Source organism: Bos mutus, chromosome 22 (genome assembly GCF_027580195.1).
Source record: "Bos mutus isolate GX-2022 chromosome 22, NWIPB_WYAK_1.1, whole genome shotgun sequence".
Taxonomy (NCBI): Eukaryota; Metazoa; Chordata; class Mammalia; order Artiodactyla; family Bovidae; genus Bos; species Bos mutus.
In genome coordinates this window covers 30,774,255-30,792,913 of record NC_091638.1, presented here as the reverse complement: position 1 = coordinate 30,792,913, position 18,659 = coordinate 30,774,255, and the positions used below count along the sequence as shown (strand labels likewise).

Genomic DNA, 18,659 nt, shown 5'->3' with positions numbered 1-18,659 from the left:
TCTCAACACAATCCACTTCTGAATGGTTTATCAGCTATCCCAAAGTGTATAACATCAACTTAAAAAAAATAAGACTTGTTACTTACCTGAAGGGCTGGCTGCTTGTCATTCCTCTTGGGAGACTTTAACCCACTAACTTGCTGCTGCTGTTGCTGCTGGAGAAGAAGTTGTCTTGCCACTTGAAGCGCCTGGAAGGAAAAATAAAAGGAAAACATTCATCTTACTACATAGGTTCAGAGGCTCCTTCACAAAAAAGGATTCCAGGAAGGACACATGAGGATGAGATCTTGACTTTTCCATTTCCAGGCAAATAAAACAGCAAATCAAATTTCCCATCAGTCTAAGTTGGAAAGTTTTCCAGAATTTGGATACATTTTCTTGGAGTTTGCCAATTTCGTTCACAATTCCTCGGGCATAGGAATCCATCTACGCAGACAATGGATTAATACCATAAATCTGACATGCAATGTAGAATATTAATGCTTGGGACGTGGAGGAAAGAGGGCAGAGAGAGGCCACAAAGGAGCAGGGCAAAGTCAGGAATTTCAGAGACACTAAAGGGCTCTTTTCAAAGGTACCTTCATCCTTCTCCAATTCTTGAGGGAGCTTGAGAACTCAAGTTGAAAGTAACACTTTCACCTCATCTGAGTCCAGATAAAAAGGAAAAGCTAAGTAAGTGGTGGACCACCTGGCAGATAAAGATATTTGTGAAGGAAGATCAAAAGGAGGTGACCTTGATGGACTATGTAAGAAAAAACTTGGTCTGACCTCTAGGTCAGCTCAAAAGGTACCTTATACACCTGTGAACAAAACTGTGCTGAAAACAAATGCGTCTTTTGAGTGTATACCATGGGCTAGTTTTTACTTAAAGGTAGAAACTGGGGAGGTGCTAGCAATTAGAGCTAATGCTAGAGGGAAAAAAGGAGGTTCCTCCAAAGGGCAGAATACATGACTGAGCAATCTTTCCTCAAGTTCAAATAAAGGGACTTCTCTGGTGGTCCAGTGATTAAGACTCCATGCGTGCACCGCAAGGGGCGTGGGTTAGATCCCTGCACAAGGAACTAAGATCCCACGTGCTGTGTGGCCAGAAACGAAAAAAAAAAAAAAAAAAAAAGAGATACTATTAAAAAAAAAAAGCTCAAATAAAAAAATAAAAATATGTCACCAATAAACCTTTGTGAGGTCATTCACTGACAAAGGATTTATTAGGAATAACATCTAGCTCCACCTTTCCAAAGAGGACAGCAGGGCTGGCAACAGAAACCAGAAGTTTGCAGACCTTTCGCTAGAAAATCACATGGCAAGTTAGGCTATCCGAATCAATTCAGCTGAGAGCCAAGAAGGTGCACACGGAGATGATGTCGAGAAGGTCTGTTAAATGATGCGCTTGGAGTTTAGAGACAGGACAAGATTCACTGGGGAGTACATCAATAATTGTTTCTACACGACAATTATTTGTGCCTGGAAGATTCAAACAAAGATGTGGTCCACGTATCAAAAAGATCTGACACTATAATCTTAGAAAGAGTGAAAAATGGGCTTATGATGGTAGTATATTTTTCAAAGAGGAACAGATGTCATTTATGTAAGAAAACAGTGTTTACAGTTCCAAGAAAAGTTAAGAGAGACACGGGGTGCAGTGGGGGGAGGCAAGGTGGTGTGGGAGTTCCCATGCAGTCAACTCAGGGGAAGGGCAATGCAAGTGGTCGGGGTATATGTTCATGAAAAGATTACTAAAAATGTTTAATCAGCAAGAGGACTACTACTCCTCAAAGGACAGTCTCATTACACTGAGCTTATGACTGTAGTGTGGTCACAAGAAACATTTTTAAGATGCTACGGAAGGTTGTACAGTGCCTTTGTGTCTAAGAGGTGCAAAGGGAGGCAATGAAATGAAGCACAGATAAATCAATGGGTGACAAAGAAAAGATTCTGGGAAAGATGGACCCCTCCTGTCCCAGCTCCCTGCTGCACCCACCCTTACTGTCCCTTCAGCAGCCTTCCATCTAGTGAACTCACCACGACCAGCCCTTCGGATGGAGTGGACGGGCTACTGCGTCTGGGAAGGGAGAGACATGTTCGAGAAAGACTGCCTGCGAGAGCCTCGGGAAGAGAGGCTGTCTGAGAGGGGCATCTGGAAGCCAAGACGCCTGGGAGAGTTGCCTGAGACTCCAGCCTGCTGTCTCTGAGGAGGATTCACCATCACTGGACTCCGGGTTTCCTTGTCTCCTTGGAGACGCTCAGTACATGCGTAGGTGTACAAGTGGGCAGAGTGAAGATTTCATTTATATCATATAAGAAAAATAGTCCCCACTGCAAGGTGCCTGCAGGAGCAAGAACCCCTCCTCCTACTATGTATGTCCCCTTAGTTATTTCACATGAAGGTTTTACTGCTTTTTAATGTAGGAAAGGGAAGTGTTATATATTTTAATTGCTACCGTCAGAGTTCCCAGGGTAAGCAAAGAAGGGTCTGGCTACTAGTTGGAAAGGCAGACAGAAGGTGTGGAGATGAATGTGAAAAGAATGTGTGGAGAAAGATATGGTGGGGAAGAGAAAGGTAAGGTCCATCTAAGACCAAAAGGGATCAAGCCAAGAAAATCAGAGTAATGGCAACTCCAGAGCCACAAATATTTGTTAAAATAATTTACCATGTTTCATCAAATACTTGGAGAGCAGGAATTTGATTTTCAAATACTCAATTCTCAGAGAATCTATACAATAAGCTTCTCATTTAAGCAAAAGGCATACTATTAAGTGTCCTTAAAAAAAGTTGATACACACAAAGAAACTATTCTGATATGAGCATGTTCTCATAAATGCACTTCAACAAGAGAAAGCATAGGACTCAAAGTTAAATTTTCAACAAATGTTTACTGAGCTGGCTCTATACATCTCAAAATTAGCTACTGGAATCCTTGCAATTTTCCTGCTGGGAAGAAGGGAAAAGTCATTTATGCGTAGAACATAGTTTTCAGACCCAACATGGGATATATCGAATTACATAGTCACGTTAAGAGCGCCAGCCTTTTCACAGCATTTCAGACAAAAGCCCCAGCAAAGAAGAGAATTAAAGATAGAAGCACAGGAACAGAAAAGACTGAGGATCTTGTATGAACATGAAAGAAATTTTAGTCAAACTACTGAAGAAATAACAAATGATGAAAATGTGTAATGCATGCATTCATGCTAAGTCACTTCAGTCGTATCTGACTCTGTGACCCTATGGACTTTAGCCTGCCAGGCTCCTCTGTCCATGGGATTCTCCTGGCAACAATACTGGAGTGGGTTGCTGTGCCCTCCTCCAGGGGGTCTTCCCAACCCAGAACGAACTCGCGTTTCTTATGTCTCCTGTACTGCCAGGTGGGTTCTTTACCACTGGCACCATTGGGAAGATACCCTGGAGAAGGAAATGGCAATCTACTCCAGTATTCTTGCCTGTAAGATCCTATGGACAGAGGAAACTGGTGGGCCACAGTCCATGGGGGTCACAAAAGAGTCAGACATGACTCTGCAACTGAACAGCAGATTTTGTCCTCAAAATGAACACAAACAGGGAAAACAACTTCAAATATTGGGATAGAGAGACAACGCTAGTGCAAGGAATTATTTATCTTGATATGAAGTGTTATGAATTATCCCATAATAATTCCCTGGCCTCCTCATCAGTATGAGAACAAAGGTGGGGCAAAGCACTAATACTCCACACCCTTCAAAAAAGTCAACTGAGGTCTCAGCCAGAATGTGAAAGCCTAATTTATTAGAATTTATAAAGTGCAATGAAATCAATCATTAAAGGGTATTTGCTTTTCGGATTCCCATGATATTTAAATCACTGTAATCTGGATTTTAAATCACCAAAAAGAAGAAAAATAAATCCTTTGTGTATGAGACTATGTATTTGACATTATCATCATTATCATACAAATCCCCAGTATCTACCATGTGTACAGAGTCTAAGATGCTTACTGTCAAAGTCACTGTCAGAAAAACATGGGAATGACAGGTCGAATCCCATTTGGGAACTGCATCGGAGACCTGGATGCAATCTGTTCCCCACACATGCTGACTTGATAGTGAATTTTACCTGTTTCATGCACCAAAATCATGAAAAGTAGATTCATGTCTTTCATCTCAGATTCTACTGCCTGAACCTCAGAGATGTGTCCCAACACAGCCAAGAAATGAGGATGGATTTTTTTATATTTTTATAATAGCATCTCAGTCGTGACTGAAGAAAGGTCTCTTTAAGACATATTGTTTCAAGATACAAGTAGATTCTTTGGGCTTCCAAATAAAGATACACATAGCTACTGTGTATGTGTGAGAGAGAGAATATGAATAAATAAGAACTTGTAAAACACTGGTTTCAGCTGTGACTCAAGTTGCAGGCCAACTGTTGGCGTAAGTAACTTAAAAGGTCCCATACAATCTCTGGAGACCTTTTTCTCTCGGTGGCAGTTTCCTGGGCTGGGTTAAGTCAACACTTGCTTTAGAACAGATGTGACAATCGCCTGGCCTTGGATAACGTGGTGCTGTACTTGAAGGCCAGGCCTGTGGGTTACAGTAAAGATACAGGTTGAAGATGTCAGCATGGAGGCAACTGATAAAGCCAGCCACTTACAGCCCAGCTGCACACAATTCTATTTATCGTTCTTCAAAAGCTAAAATCAATCGCCCTGCGAGCTAACAGGAACAGAAGACATACACTGCCTCCCTCTCTTGTTTGGTTGCCGTTGAGGCCTCAGTCTCTTGGAGGCACCTTGTGGTAGGCACGCCGGGGACCACAGCCTACGCTGGGCACAGAGACTCAGGGGGACTGGGGCTGGGTTGTAGTTTGGTAGCATGCTAGTCAGTTTCACCCTAACTGGGGACCTGGACAATTTTGATGCATTTTTCATTCTTTTGGTTCCAGATGACTTCATTCTCATCACTGCCTCCCATTCCTAGTAAATAAGTGCCATCTGTTATTTACAAATTACATTTTACATAAGCACGTTTGCCACTTTTGAGGTATTTACATCTCGAGTTCATAGCAGGTGCTTATATTTGGGGGTGAGGCATCCTGTGAGGTACACTATGTTTAGCATGTTGATCAAAGTAGCCGACATTCAAAAAAGATGTTTATCATATTTCAAGAAACACCAATGTGTTTACCTAAAATATGGTTTGAGTAAACGTGTGCATATACATAAAAGCAAGCCAGTAGAAGAAAATAATTTTTTTTTTTTTAATGTAACACACTTGATCATGAGGCTTGAGATCAGTACTGACACATGGAAGTCTTAAAAAAATATGAAGCACTGTGGCATTTTAGGTCAGTTCAGTTCAGTTCAGTCGCACAGTCCTGTCCGACTCTTTATGACCCCATGAACTGCAGCACGCCAGGCTTCCCTGTCCATCATTATCTCCAGGAGTTCACGCAAACTCACGTCCATCAAGTCGGTGATGCCATCCAGCCATCTCATTCTCTGTCATCCCCTTCTCCTCCTGCCCCCAATCCCTCCCAGCATCAGGGTCTTTTCCAATGAGTCAACTCTTCGCACGAGGTGGCCAAAATACTGGAGTTTCAGCTTTAGCATCAGTCCTTCCAAAGAACACCCAGGACTGATCTCCTTTAGGATGGACTGGTTGGATCTCCTTGCAGTCCAAGGGACTCTGAAGAGTCTTCTCCAACACCACAGTTCAAAAGCATCAATTCTTCAGCGCTCAGCTTTCTTCACAGTTCAACTCTCACATCCATACATGACCACTGGAAAAACCATAGCCTTGACTAGACGGACCTTTGTTGGCAAAGTAATGTCTCTGCTTTTGAATATGCTATCTAGGTTGGTCATAACTTTCCTTCCAAGGAGTAAGCGTCTTTTAATTTTGTGGCTGCATTTTAGGTCACGGGTCAGCAAATTTTAGTCCGGGGACCAAATCCAACCCATTATCTGTTTTTGTTCAGCCCATGAGATAAGAATGGTTTTTACTTATTTAAACAGTTGGGAGAATAACAACAAAAAAATTTTTTTTGACGTGAAAATAACATGGAATGTAAGTTTCAGTGTCCACAAATAAAGTTTTATTGGAACACAGTCACATTCATCTGCTTCCGTATTACCTATAGCTGCTTTTAGGCCACAAAAGAGAGTTACGTACTTGTGACAGAGACTATTAATGCCTACAGTATTTCCTGCCTGGCCCTTTACAGGATAAGTTTGCCAACTTGTCATAGGCTGCTATCTGTAATCCAAGATTCTCAGAAGATTCTATGGGACACAATTTTATATAAACAGAGCTTTCAATCAGTTGGCCAGAATAATTTTAGAATTGAGCTAAGATGCAAGGATGTTACTAATTAGCTATTCTTAAAAGCTCAAACACATTTTTTTTATTTTCTGAGGAAGAACTGGGACAGGAAAACAGAATGTATCCACGTGCTCCTCTATCTGAAATTGTTTCAAACTACTTGCGAACGCTGAACAAGTGTTTCTTCTTCCTACAGGTCATTTGTAGCTGTTCAGAGTGGATCTCATTCTAGTATGAGGCTCTCGGCACTCAGCACAAAGACAGCACATGCCCTACTGGCCAGTGGAGAAGGGCTGGTGGCTTCCTGCATGCCTGAGAAGCTGTCCCATTTCCAGCTTCAAAGGCTGGTCTGAGTCAGCCACCCTTCCTCTAGTTTCTTTTCCTAGATTCTCCCCACCCCTCAAGATCAAACTTGTTTCTCAGACAATTCCACAGGCTAATCAACAGTCACTGCACAGATTGGGTAGGAAGAAAATCCAGCAATAAAAAGTCATATGGGAAGTTTAGTAGGAAAGAAGTCATGTTCTCTCCTCTATTTTTCAATCTCTATAGACAACTCAAGTCCTCTAGAAAGCTTTTTCGCCTAATCTGCTATTTTGGTCCAACTTCAGCAACTAATGACCATATTAACAGGAATACTCATCATGGAACCCAGTTTGAAGATCGCTTTGTAGTATTACCCAGAAATGAGTGTGCAGGGAAACTCCATCACCCCCTTGCTCTGGACATGGTAAGCATCCAGCACACGATGAAAAGCAGGTCTGTTAGGTTACTTTAAGAAAAGAAATGACAGTGGCTGACAGAACTAGAAGCATTTGCACAGAGCAAACATTCCAAGGCAGTGAGTTTTCCAAAAAATGCAAAAAAAAAAAAAAAATATATATATATATAGTCAAGAAACAACAGTTAGAACCTTCCATGGAACAACTGACTGGTTCAAAATTGGGAAAGGAGTATGACAAGGCTGTATATTGTCACCTGTTTATTTTACTTATATGAAGAATACATTATGGAAATGCCAGGCTGGATGAATCACAAGTTGGAATCCAGACTGCCAGGAGAAATAGCAACAACCTTATACATGAAGATGACACCACTATAATGGCAGAAAATGAAGAGGAACTAAAGAGCCTCTTGATAAAGGTGAAATGGGAGAGTGAAAAAGCTGGCTAAAACTCAACATTCAGAAAACTAAGATCATGGCCTCCAGTCCCATCACTTCATGGCAATTAGAAGGGGAGAAAGTGAAAGCTGTGACAGATTTTATTTTCTTGGATTCCAATCACTGTGAATGGTGACTGTAGCCATGAAATTAAAAGACGCTTGCTCCTTGGAAGGACAGTTTTGACAAACCTAGACAGCATATTAAAAAGCAAAGACATCACTTTGCCAACAAAGGTCTGAATAGTCACAGATATAGTTTTTCCAATAATCATGTATGGATGTGAGAGTTAGACCATAAAGAAGGCTGAACGGCAAAGAATTGATGCTTTCAAACTGTGGTGCTGAAGAACACCCTTGAGAATCCCTTGAACCTCACGGGAGATTAAACGAGTCAATCCTAAAGGAAATCAACCCTGAATATTCATTGGAAGGACTGATGCTGAAGTTAAAGCTCCAATACTTTGGCCATCTGATGCAGAGTCCTCCTCACACTGGAAAAGACCCTGATGATGAAGGAAGAGGAGAAAAGGATGGCAGAAGATGAGATGGTTAGATAGCATCACTGACTGAATGGACATGAATTTGAGCAGGAGATAGTGAACAACAGGGAAGCCTGGCATGCTGCAGTCCATGGGGTCACAAAAAGTCGAGAAAACAATATGCACAGAATTTACAAATGGAGCAACTTGGTTATCACAAGAAAATGGAAAAGTGAGCTAATCTCACAGAAGAAATTCAGCCATTATCAATATGAAAATATTAGGTGTCCAAGGAAAATTTCAATTCTAATGACTGTATAAATACTAGATACACAAAGAAAGATAGCTCCACAGCAGACTCTTAAGTCATTACTGGTGACATGGGGGCTTCCCTCGTAGTTCAGTTGGTAAAGAATCTGCCTGCAGTGCAGGAGACCCGGGTTCGATGCCTGGGTTGGGAAGATCCCCTGGAGAAGGAAATAGCAACCCACTCCAGTATCCTTGCCTGGAAAATCTCATGGACAGAGGAGCCTGGTGGGCTGCAGTCCATGGGGTCGCAAAGAGGCAGGCATGACTGAGTGACTAACACTTAAGTAAATAACAATCAAAAACACACTCTATTTGAACTTTAATACACAGAAAGTCACAAAAACCAGTGAAAAATCATCCAAGAACCTTTTCACCAGTCACTGTTTGGTCTAATCTGTGACGTCCAAATAAAGACATAGACTCTGTGCATTAGTTCACTGGTAGTTGATTCGCTTGACTCCTCCCCACTAAAAGCAGGTGGGGCCGACAAGCAATGCCTTACATTATCTGGGGTACTGGATGTGGATCAATGACCTAGAAGAGAAAAGTTCTATGTAGCATCATCCACTCTCAGAGCTCTGACAGCTTCATAAAGCATCCTATACTTTGAAGGTGTTCTAGAGCAGCGAGTATTTAGAGGGCATGGCTTTCTCCAAATGTGCCACAGCCTCTGCAAGTGAGTTTATGAGACAATAGCTGGACAGACATGGTAAAAAACTGGAGCAGAGACCATCCCACTCCTACAACTCTCCAAAACTACATGTTCAAGTTAAGACCAAAAGGGACACGAAACAGAAAAGTCAAAGTTCCCCATCGTCATCACTGTCCTAATTGCAAAGACAGAGCGATAAGCAGTGTTGCCCCACCTGTGGGCATGGGGAAAGATGAAGCCACCAAACAGCGTCCCATCCACCACTTGGACCACTGCAATTTCTTTACTGTTTCACACCAGCTCAAACCCCTAGATCTACTTCCAAGGCCAGTTTTCCCACATCCTTACTGATGTGATTTTATATCCTTTTTTTTTAAAATATTTATTTTTAATTATTTGGCTGCATAGAGTCTTAGTTGTAGCACATGGGATCCAGTTCCCTGATCAGAGATCGAACCCAGCTCCCCTGTATTGGGAGCACAGAGTCTTAGCCACTGGACCACCAGGGAATTCCCTGGTTTTATATTAAGTTATACCTAAGATGGTGATCACTGTTATGACATTTAATAGTCATATATCCTTTGCTTTACTTTAAAATCTAACAAATAATGCAAAGACATGAATACAGGTAAGTTGGGAGCGTGTCTGTGTATGTATGGAAATGCAGGCAATCTATTAGAGTGTATTTTCTTAGGAGAAAAGATGACAAATGTCATTTCCTTTTTCTTTTTTAAAAACACCTCAGAAAAGCTGGGAAGGAGAACAGTTCTGCAGCTGTGCTTTTGCACCACGCCATGATTTACCAGCATTCATGTTGCTGCTGCTGCTAAGTCACTTCAGTCGTGTCCGACTCTGTGCGACCCCATAGACGGCAGCCCACCAGGCTCCCCCGTCCCTGGGATTCTCGAGGCAAGAACACTGGAGTGGGTTGCCGTTTCCTTCTCCAATGCATGAAAGTGAAAAGTGAAAGTCAAGTCTCTCAGTTGTATCCGACTCTTGGCGGCCCCATGGACTGCAGCCTACCAGGCTCCTCCATCCATGGGATTTTCCAGGCAAGAGTACTGGAGTGGGTTGCCACTGCCTTCTCCAAGTATTCATGCTACAGGGTTCAAACGCCATCTCATGCAGCCACTACAAGAGACACAGAAATACCACAAGGCTGTAGACAGGAGGAGGCATTTTGCTATAAGCCCCACCCACAAAGGAAACTTAGGAAGCAGAAAAAGGGTCAGCAAACCCTATATTCACTTGCAGTTATGAATAACCTTTTTTATTTTAAGGTGTGTATAAGATGCTTCCTGCCAAATAAGGTCAAAGTTAGGAATTTTCATAAGATAGAAAAAGGACATCTATGATCCTCTTGCAAAAGCAGCTGAAATGTTTAATGACCACAACAGTCAGAAAGTCTGTTTGAAGTCTTATATAAGAGGGGAGAAAAAGCCCCACCATCACACTCTTACTCCATATACCTATTAACATAGGGCCCTATAACCACCTTGCTGAGGCCCCCGTTGGCTGCTCCTGGCTGGAGTCAGTGCCAGACGCTGAATCACCACCACCGAGTCTCCGGCACCTGAGTTGTGTTTGGAAGGATTCCATTCAAGCACTGCCCAAGCCTGAGCCTGTCTAGCTTATGAGAGTTGACAAGACCACAGCCTGGGGTGCTGTGACTGGAGGCAGCATGAGCATTGCAATGAAGTCAAACAGAAGTCACGTTTATTAGAGAATGTCTAAAATGTTAAGCTGGATGCTGCAGCAAATCCATTTCCCCTTGTTAAGGAAGGACCAGACTGTATCCAAAAATGAGTAAATACACTGGCCTGGTCCTTTTCCATGGTTCCAAAGTAGAAACGGGGTTTGCGGGGGGGGGGGGGGGTTGTCAAATGCAAGAATAAATGAATCAAAGGGATCTATGAACTCACTGTAATAACCTGTTGTTTTCTGCAATTGCTTTTTATGAGGGTGCAGCCCAGTGACTCTCATTATGAATAATCCAGATTCTTATCTTTTCATACCTTGGAGTGAGACTTGCTAATTTTGAAAGCTGCAGAAAAACCAGGCTGGAATCATGCTCAAATAAAGGAGAATTTCCTATGATTTTACTAGTAACACTGGACTTATTTTCAGCCCAAGCAAATGATGCTATATCCCCTCTTCTTCTTGTGACGTAAACCACACGTACTTCTGATGCCCTAAAAGGAACTTAAACCCTTAGAATAATTCACCTTTGCTAATTACCTTTCTTTCCTTAATTGAATTTTAGGCAAAGAAACAAGAGGGAGAACCAAGTTCAGCTGAGATAAAAGACAAAAGAAAGAAACAGAAATGGGAAGAGGAGAAAGACCAAAATGGACTAATAATCTAAAATTTGGAACTAATTGTGATGTGCCTGGTGGTCCAGCGGCTAAGCTGCCGTGCTGCAAGTGCAAGGGCCTGAGTGTGATCCCTGGTCGAAGAACTAGATCCCACATGCTGCAACTAAAAGACCCCATGTGTCGCAACTAAAAGACCCCACGTGTCAAAACTAAGACCTGCTACAGCCAAAAGAATACTTAGGAAAAAAAAAGTTTGGAACTACTCACTCTTGGCCAAAGGTAGCCTAGATAGAAAAATCCAAGTATTTTCTAATAATTTACACTTTCAAAGCAGTCATTTCAAACAGCAAAGATCACACCTGCATAAGAACTTAAAGAAATGAGGAACATCTAGAAACGGGGGCAAGGGGAAACTAATAACTCCCCATGTTTAAAATTACTAAAATAAAAATGATGTACTGAACTGCTTACTATGTGCCAGGCACTATGCCAGTTAGTTGCTTTACACTTAAAAAAATTTTTTTTTCTTTTGTTCCCAAGCATTTCTAAGGCAAGCAAGGGAAACATTTATAATTATCGATGTAAAATGGAAAAGCTAAGATGGTGAGGTTTGGTGACTTGCCCAAGGTCACAAGTCTAGTGAGTGGTTAGGAGAGAAATACAAAAACAAACAAACATTGTCTTCTGAGAACTTGATACTCACATTCTACCAAGGTCAATGATTAGACCAAATATGGCCAAGGGTAATCCTGGCATATGGACACACAGTCCTCTGGAGCCAAAAAGGCACAGATGAATGTGCACCCCACTGCCTCAGGGATGAAAGAAAAAGCCTTCCACAGTATCACACGTCCCAGCGTATTTGCCTCTTTTCCCCACACTGAAGACTTGCTTTCTTTTTTCCCAACCAGATCTTCCTGTTCCCAGGACTCTTGGAGTCATAGTCATATCTGTAATTCTCTTGTGTTCTCTGCCTGCATTTACCTGGCATCCAAGTATCTTCTCCATTTAAACTTTACCCTTCCCAGGCAAATATTCCAAGATCTGATCTATAAATAGAATTGTAAAGAGTTGAATTCAAAGCAGAGTAGGATGGTGGTTGCCAGGGGCTGGAAGGAGGGGAGACAGCAAGGTACTCGTCAAAGGCCAGGAAGGTTCAGAGATGAATAAGCTCTGCGAATGTAACCTACGGCACCATGACTATACTCAGTAATACTGTACTACATGCGTGGAGTTTTCTAAGAGGATACATCTTAAATCCTCTCACTATATACACAAAAGGGTAATTATATAGAGGTGATGGACAAGCTATTTAATTTCAGTGTGGTGATCTTTTCGCAATGTACAGCTATATGAGAACAAGCTGTATACCTTAATACACATACTATTTCTTTATGTCAAAGTTATCTCGATAAAATTGTTTGAAAAGTAAAATAAATCTTAAAAAAAAAAACACATTCTACCTTTTCCTAAAATCTCATCCAGTTCCTTCAGGTAGTGGAATCCTTCCCTTGGGACCCCAGGGAGCAGCGGTGCCTCTGAGTGCCACCAGCATCCTGGGTCTCTACTGCTGGGAGGGCCATCCCCAAGCAGGCAGACAGGAAGATCTCCAAAAGCCCCTCACAATTACCAACCCAGGGTGAACCATCTGAGGCTGATGCTGTCACCATCATCCTCTGACGTTGATCCTTTCTTCAAGCCCCAGTAGGGACATGTCCCCGTTCCATGGTTCAACTGAGCCAACCTCGGACTTTTGCAGAAAGAGTTGTTCGTACAGCAAACAAAGGGGACACTGAGCTGAGAGAGGATAGATTTCAGTTTGACTGAAGTCCAGCTGCAGTTTACGCAGTCCAACACCTGTGTCTCTGCTCCCCCTTTGTTTAAGTTCGACCCACCTTTCTCCACCTTCCAGGCGGGGCGATCCAATAGGATTTCTGGCCCTTGTGCTTACAATCCACTGTAGATTCTCACATTCTACTACAGCTCCCTGTTACTTGTCTAAGTGGTGGTAGGGGTGTTAAGTGATTGAGAACTTCTAGGATCTACTCTGCTACCCACTTCCAAATACACAATACAGTATTATTAACTTCAGTCACCATGCTGTATGTGACATCCTCAAAACTTATCTTTATAGCTTTTGACACACCACCCATTTCCCTAATCCTCAAACTCTGGCAATCACCCACCTGTCCTTTGTTTTTATGAGTTTGATCATGTTAAATTCCAAATACAAGTAAGATTATAACTATTTGTCTTTCTCTGACTTGTTTTACTTAGCAGGACGTTCTAAAGACCCACCCATGTTGCTAAAAATGACAGAATTTCCTTTTTATGGGTGAATATTATTCCCTGTGTGTGTGTATGTATGTATATCACATACATATATGTGTATATATGTGTGTACATACACACACATACATATACATATGTGTATACATATATATATACATATATCATCCATCTATTGAAGGACATTTAGGTTTTGTTTTTCCATATCTTGGCTACTGTACATAATGCTGCAATGAAGGTGGGGCTGTAGATATTTTTTCCAGGTAATGATTTCATTTCCTTTGGGTACATACCCAGAAGTGGAATTGCTCGATTGTATGACAGCCCTATTTTTAATTTTTTGAGGAACTTCCACACTGTTTTCCATAGTGGTTGTACCATTTTACATTCCCCCTAGCAGTGCAGAAGAGTTTACCATTCTTCATATCCTCACAAACTCTTTGTTATTTATTGTCTTCTTGATAAGAGTCATTCTAATGGGTGTGAAGTGACATCTTACTGTGGCTTTGATCTGCATTTCCAATTAAATGTATCCTAAAAACTTGTGATTTCTGGCTGGTGGGGATAGGGAAGATACTAATGTAAGTTGCCATTTTGTGAGTATATATTGCCTGATAACTACTAAACAGTGCTGGTACACGATCTCATTTAATTTTCACAGTCCTTTAAAGCAGTATTATACCCAGTTAACATATACAGAAACATAGGAACAGAGAGGTTAAATTCTACAGATTATGTGAGATAAACACAACCCTTAGCACAGCACCTGTACATGACAATTACTTATTTAATGGAAACTAGTGCTACAGCCAGAGAAGGCAATGGTACCCGACTCCAGTACTCTTGCCTGGAAAATCCCATGGACAGAGGAGCCTCGTAGGATGCAGTTCATGGGGTCACTAAGAGTCGGATACCACTGAGTGACTTCACTTTCCCTTTTCACTTTCATGTATTGGAAAAGGAAATGGCAACCCACTCCAGTGTTCTAGCCTGGAAAATCCCATGGACGGAGGAGCCTGGTAGGTTGCAGTCCATGGGGTCGCTAGAAGTCAGACACAACTGAGCGACTTCACTTTCGCTTTTCACTTTTATGCACTGGAGAAGGAAATGGCAACCCACTCCAGCGTTCCTGCCTGGAGAATCCCAGGGACGGGGGAGTCTGGTGGGCTGCCGTCTGTGGGGCCGCACAGAGTCGGACGCAACTGAAGCGACTTAGCAGCAGCAGCAGCGGTGCTACAGTACGCAGCCCCATAAATGAGAAAAGATCTTTTGTGGGAAACAAAGATTCTTCTTCCCCAGTGATCTCAATCCACTCACTGGCTTAGCCCCTTTAGAGAGACACTGAGAAAATCAGAGTATTGTCTAATGAGCCCAGAGGAATCTCGGTATCCGGCTTGGCTATAAATTGTTTTATGTAGACAGAAAGCTTATCGAGTATGCCCAAGGTCACGCAGTCTAGCTTAGAATACCTTCCTTTATACTTCAAGAATGACATAACTCAAAAAGGCCCCTAATGTACACATCCATGGACTTGGAATTCCTGCATTCACATGGGAGCTGCATTCACATGCTAGACAGGACAGATCATTACAGAAAAATTTAGAAATATCTAGAGAAGAATACAGTGAGTTAATCTAAGCAACACTCAAAGGAACTTTGTAGTGACCTTTTGGAAGATCTGATAACTCTGGTCAAGAAATTAAGAAATATTTTCTTAAAAGGGAGGTTAAAAACAAAACTGTGTTCATCAGATGGACAATAGTATTCACAGACTTGTGCTCATGGGGTAACAGTGATCTTTCGAACTTCTGGTCACTGCAGCATAAGGTGGAACTTGAGTCTCCAGGCATGAGGAAATAGGGATTCCCTGGGAATTTGGGGGAATTACTGACCTTGGGAGAGGCATAGCACTTCCAAAGAAAGACAGGTTTACTTTATAAAACATTAATGTACTTCTAGAGAAGCAGCACATGGTCGTGAAGTGTCCATCAGTCATTCTGGCTGATTTGAATCCCAGCTCCACCACTTGCAACCTGTGTGACCCTAGACAAGTTACCTAATCTCTCTGTGCCTCAGTTTCTTCAACTGTTAAAATGAGAAGAAATAACAGTCCCTATATCATAATTAATATATACAACGTGCATAGCCTAGGATCTGATATCGAATAAGCACTTAAGTTTTTAAGTTGGAGAAAGATAAGTATCATATGACATCACCTATATGTGGAATTTTAAAAAGTGACACCCATGAATTTACTTATAAAATAGAAATAGACTCACAGACATAGAAAACAAACTTATGATTAGCAAAGTGGGAGGGATGGATAAATTAGGAGTTTGGGATTAACATATACACAGTTTTATATACATAAGAAGACAAACAAGGATCTACCGTATAGCACTGGGAACTATATAAATATCTTGTCATAACCTATAGTAGAAAGGAACTGGAAAAAGGATGCACATGTGCAGGCATGCTAAGTGGCTTCAGTCATGTCCGACTCTTTGCGACCCCATGGACTGTAGCCTACCAAGGCTGCTTTGTCCATGGGATTCTGCAGGCAAGAAGACTGGAGTAGATTGCCGTGCCCTCCTCCAAGGAATCTTTCTGACCCAGGGATCAAGCTCCCATCTCTTATGCCTCCTGCATTAGCAGGTTGGTTCTTTACCATTTGCACCACCTGGGAAGTCCAAAAAGCATGCACACATACATATATATGTGTGTGTAGAGAGGTTCTGTGCAGCCCTGAGTCACTGCCAGGCACACCTGAAACAAGCGCAACACTGAAACTCAGCTAGACTTCAAGTTTAGAAAAGCACTTAAAAACGATTACTCCTCTTAGAAGATACGAAAAATGCCTAAGTTAATTCAGAAAAGAAAAAGTCAACTGTAATAGCCTCATCTACACATGATACCCTGCCAACATTTGGGGGCATGCTTATGTAAATTACTTTTCTGAAGCAACACTGGAATCATCATTTACACACTTTTGAAAATCATTTTTTCAAATTAAAAACATTCTTTGAATGGAGATTTTTCAAACTTAATTTCTATGTTTAGCTTCCAACAAACAAACAGTTCTGGGAACCAAACAACCTAAATTCTACCCCCACCCTATTCTAGAAACCTTCCAGAAAAGGTCTGAACGTAGACTTAAAACTGCAGATGGCATGTGACTAATTTTTATTCTGTTAAGTAGTAACCATAGGAAGGAATCCAAGACACATGAGAATTCAAGAATCACACAGCGACACTGAGGGTTAACAGAACGTTTCAAATCTTTTGCCCCCAAGCCCACAACCACAGAGTAACTTCTCACTTTGCACAGCCAATGAGCAGTGTCTGTTTTTTTGCAAAGAACCAACTAACTTGATTTTTGTGGAAGTTAAATTGCCAACATCACGTTGAGTTAAAGCGAAACAAAACGAAAATCAAATTTTTAGCCCTATCTGTATCCAAAAAAAAAAAAAACCCAAAAACTCCTAACTTCGATGCTGAAGAGATTAAAAGTCAGCATGATTACTCTCCAGCAGTTCCTCCCTTCCATCTCCATCAACACCACGCACTAGATTTATTTTCCAGTCCAGTTTCTTCACAGCAAAATACTTTCTCATGAGACTGCCTGTGGTCAGGGCTGAGTATGTCACAGGAAAAATGTTCCTCATGGCATCTAGATCATACCCTTTTCAGGTCTTGCCTGACCATGAAATACAGACACACCCGGAAATTATAAACTATTTTAACAAGAGGACGTTTTCCCACCTCAAAAGAGGGATCATCTTCACAGCCTACCTATGTCCCAAGGGTGTTCCGAGTATTAATGAGTTAGCATTAGTCAGGCACTTTGATTTGTACAGACAAAAGGCTCTGTATAAGTACAAAGTATGATGATCCAACTCAAGTGCCTTTCGGAGAGTCACCCAAGGTGACGAAGACAGGCAGTGGAAAGGTTAGTGCTTCTATGGTTGTCCTCTCCAGCACAAAGCCACCTCCCAGGCACAGGCAAGCAGGGCGATCCTGATGGAAGCTACACTGTGTTTGAGGGTTGACTGCATTGTTCCCTTATATAGTCAATGGAGAGGGAATCCCTCTGTGTTCATATTTCCAATTCACATTCCAAGACAGTATAGGCAACAAAACAGATTTTCAGCTGTGGTTTATAAGGGCTTGATATGACCGGGCCAGGCACTATGCTAGGATCGTTTGTTCAGGGTGTGGACACAGGGGGCAGCCCCTGCACAAAATCATGCTGCAGTTATTACAAAACGTGCCCGTCTGTGCATGTACATGTAGGTCAGTGCGTGCCTATGTATAAAGAATGTCGCCAGGCACTGATGCAAGCCCTGCCAGAAGATGAAAACAAAGAGAAAACATTTTTTTTTGGTTTGCTTGTTTAAAAAAATCTACATTTCATGTAGACTCGAGACCTTCCCAAGGTCTCTAGAGGACTTGATCTGAGACGGCCAACAGCCCTGCAGGTCATAACAGTAAAGATGGAAAGATGTTTTGAGGGTATCTTGGAAACCTACAAGTAGACTCTCTGAAGGATACCACCTGCCTGACACGTTTTAAGAGAGAAGCAAAAGTTGGGCACTAATAAAATGTTGCTGCTCACTGATTACAGAAACTCTGGTATATTTTCCTTTAACTGAGCTGTTTATGTTTCAATGGAAAGTCATAATATAGCCTTCAACAAAACTGTAAGAACTGCTGATTTACCCAATGGCATCGTTATTTAAAACACACACACACACACACACTCTCTCTCTTTCTCACACACATCATAAAAACAGAGCTACTGAGGCAGGCAGAACTAAGAAAAGCACCTAGAAAAGCCAAACTACAGAACAACTAATCCTGGGAAATCCTGTGCCATAAAATCATCCACCGCAATAGATTAATTCTCAGTAACAGCTGGGCAGACTCTCAGAAGGCATATAGGCTCCTGAGTCTTAAGGGTTAACTTGGTTGCCTTTAGAAAAAAGAAAATGACACATATAATTTCCTTTTATCATAAAACAATGCATTTATTCTTTTCTGTATGTCTGTTAAAGGGCATGGCTTTCTGAGTGGAAAACAAAACAGAACTTGGTCACATGTTTATTTGCTTCAGCTACTCCCTTCCCCTTCTGATAAATAATCAAACATGCCATCCAGAAA

At 41.7% G+C, this 18,659-nt stretch overlaps 1 protein-coding gene across 12 annotated transcripts in view; it reads right to left on the bottom strand.

Moving 5' to 3' along the window:
* FOXP1 (forkhead box P1) overlaps window positions 1-18,659 on the bottom strand; it is a 625,652-nt gene that overhangs the window by 150,803 nt on the left and 456,190 nt on the right. For all 12 annotated transcript variants that reach the window (XM_070359720.1, XM_070359713.1, XM_070359711.1 and 9 more), the window contains one exon: window positions 87-188. In XM_070359720.1, coding sequence (XP_070215821.1) covers window positions 87-188 — 102 coding nt within the window. The remainder of the gene's footprint in view (window positions 1-86; window positions 189-18,659) is intronic.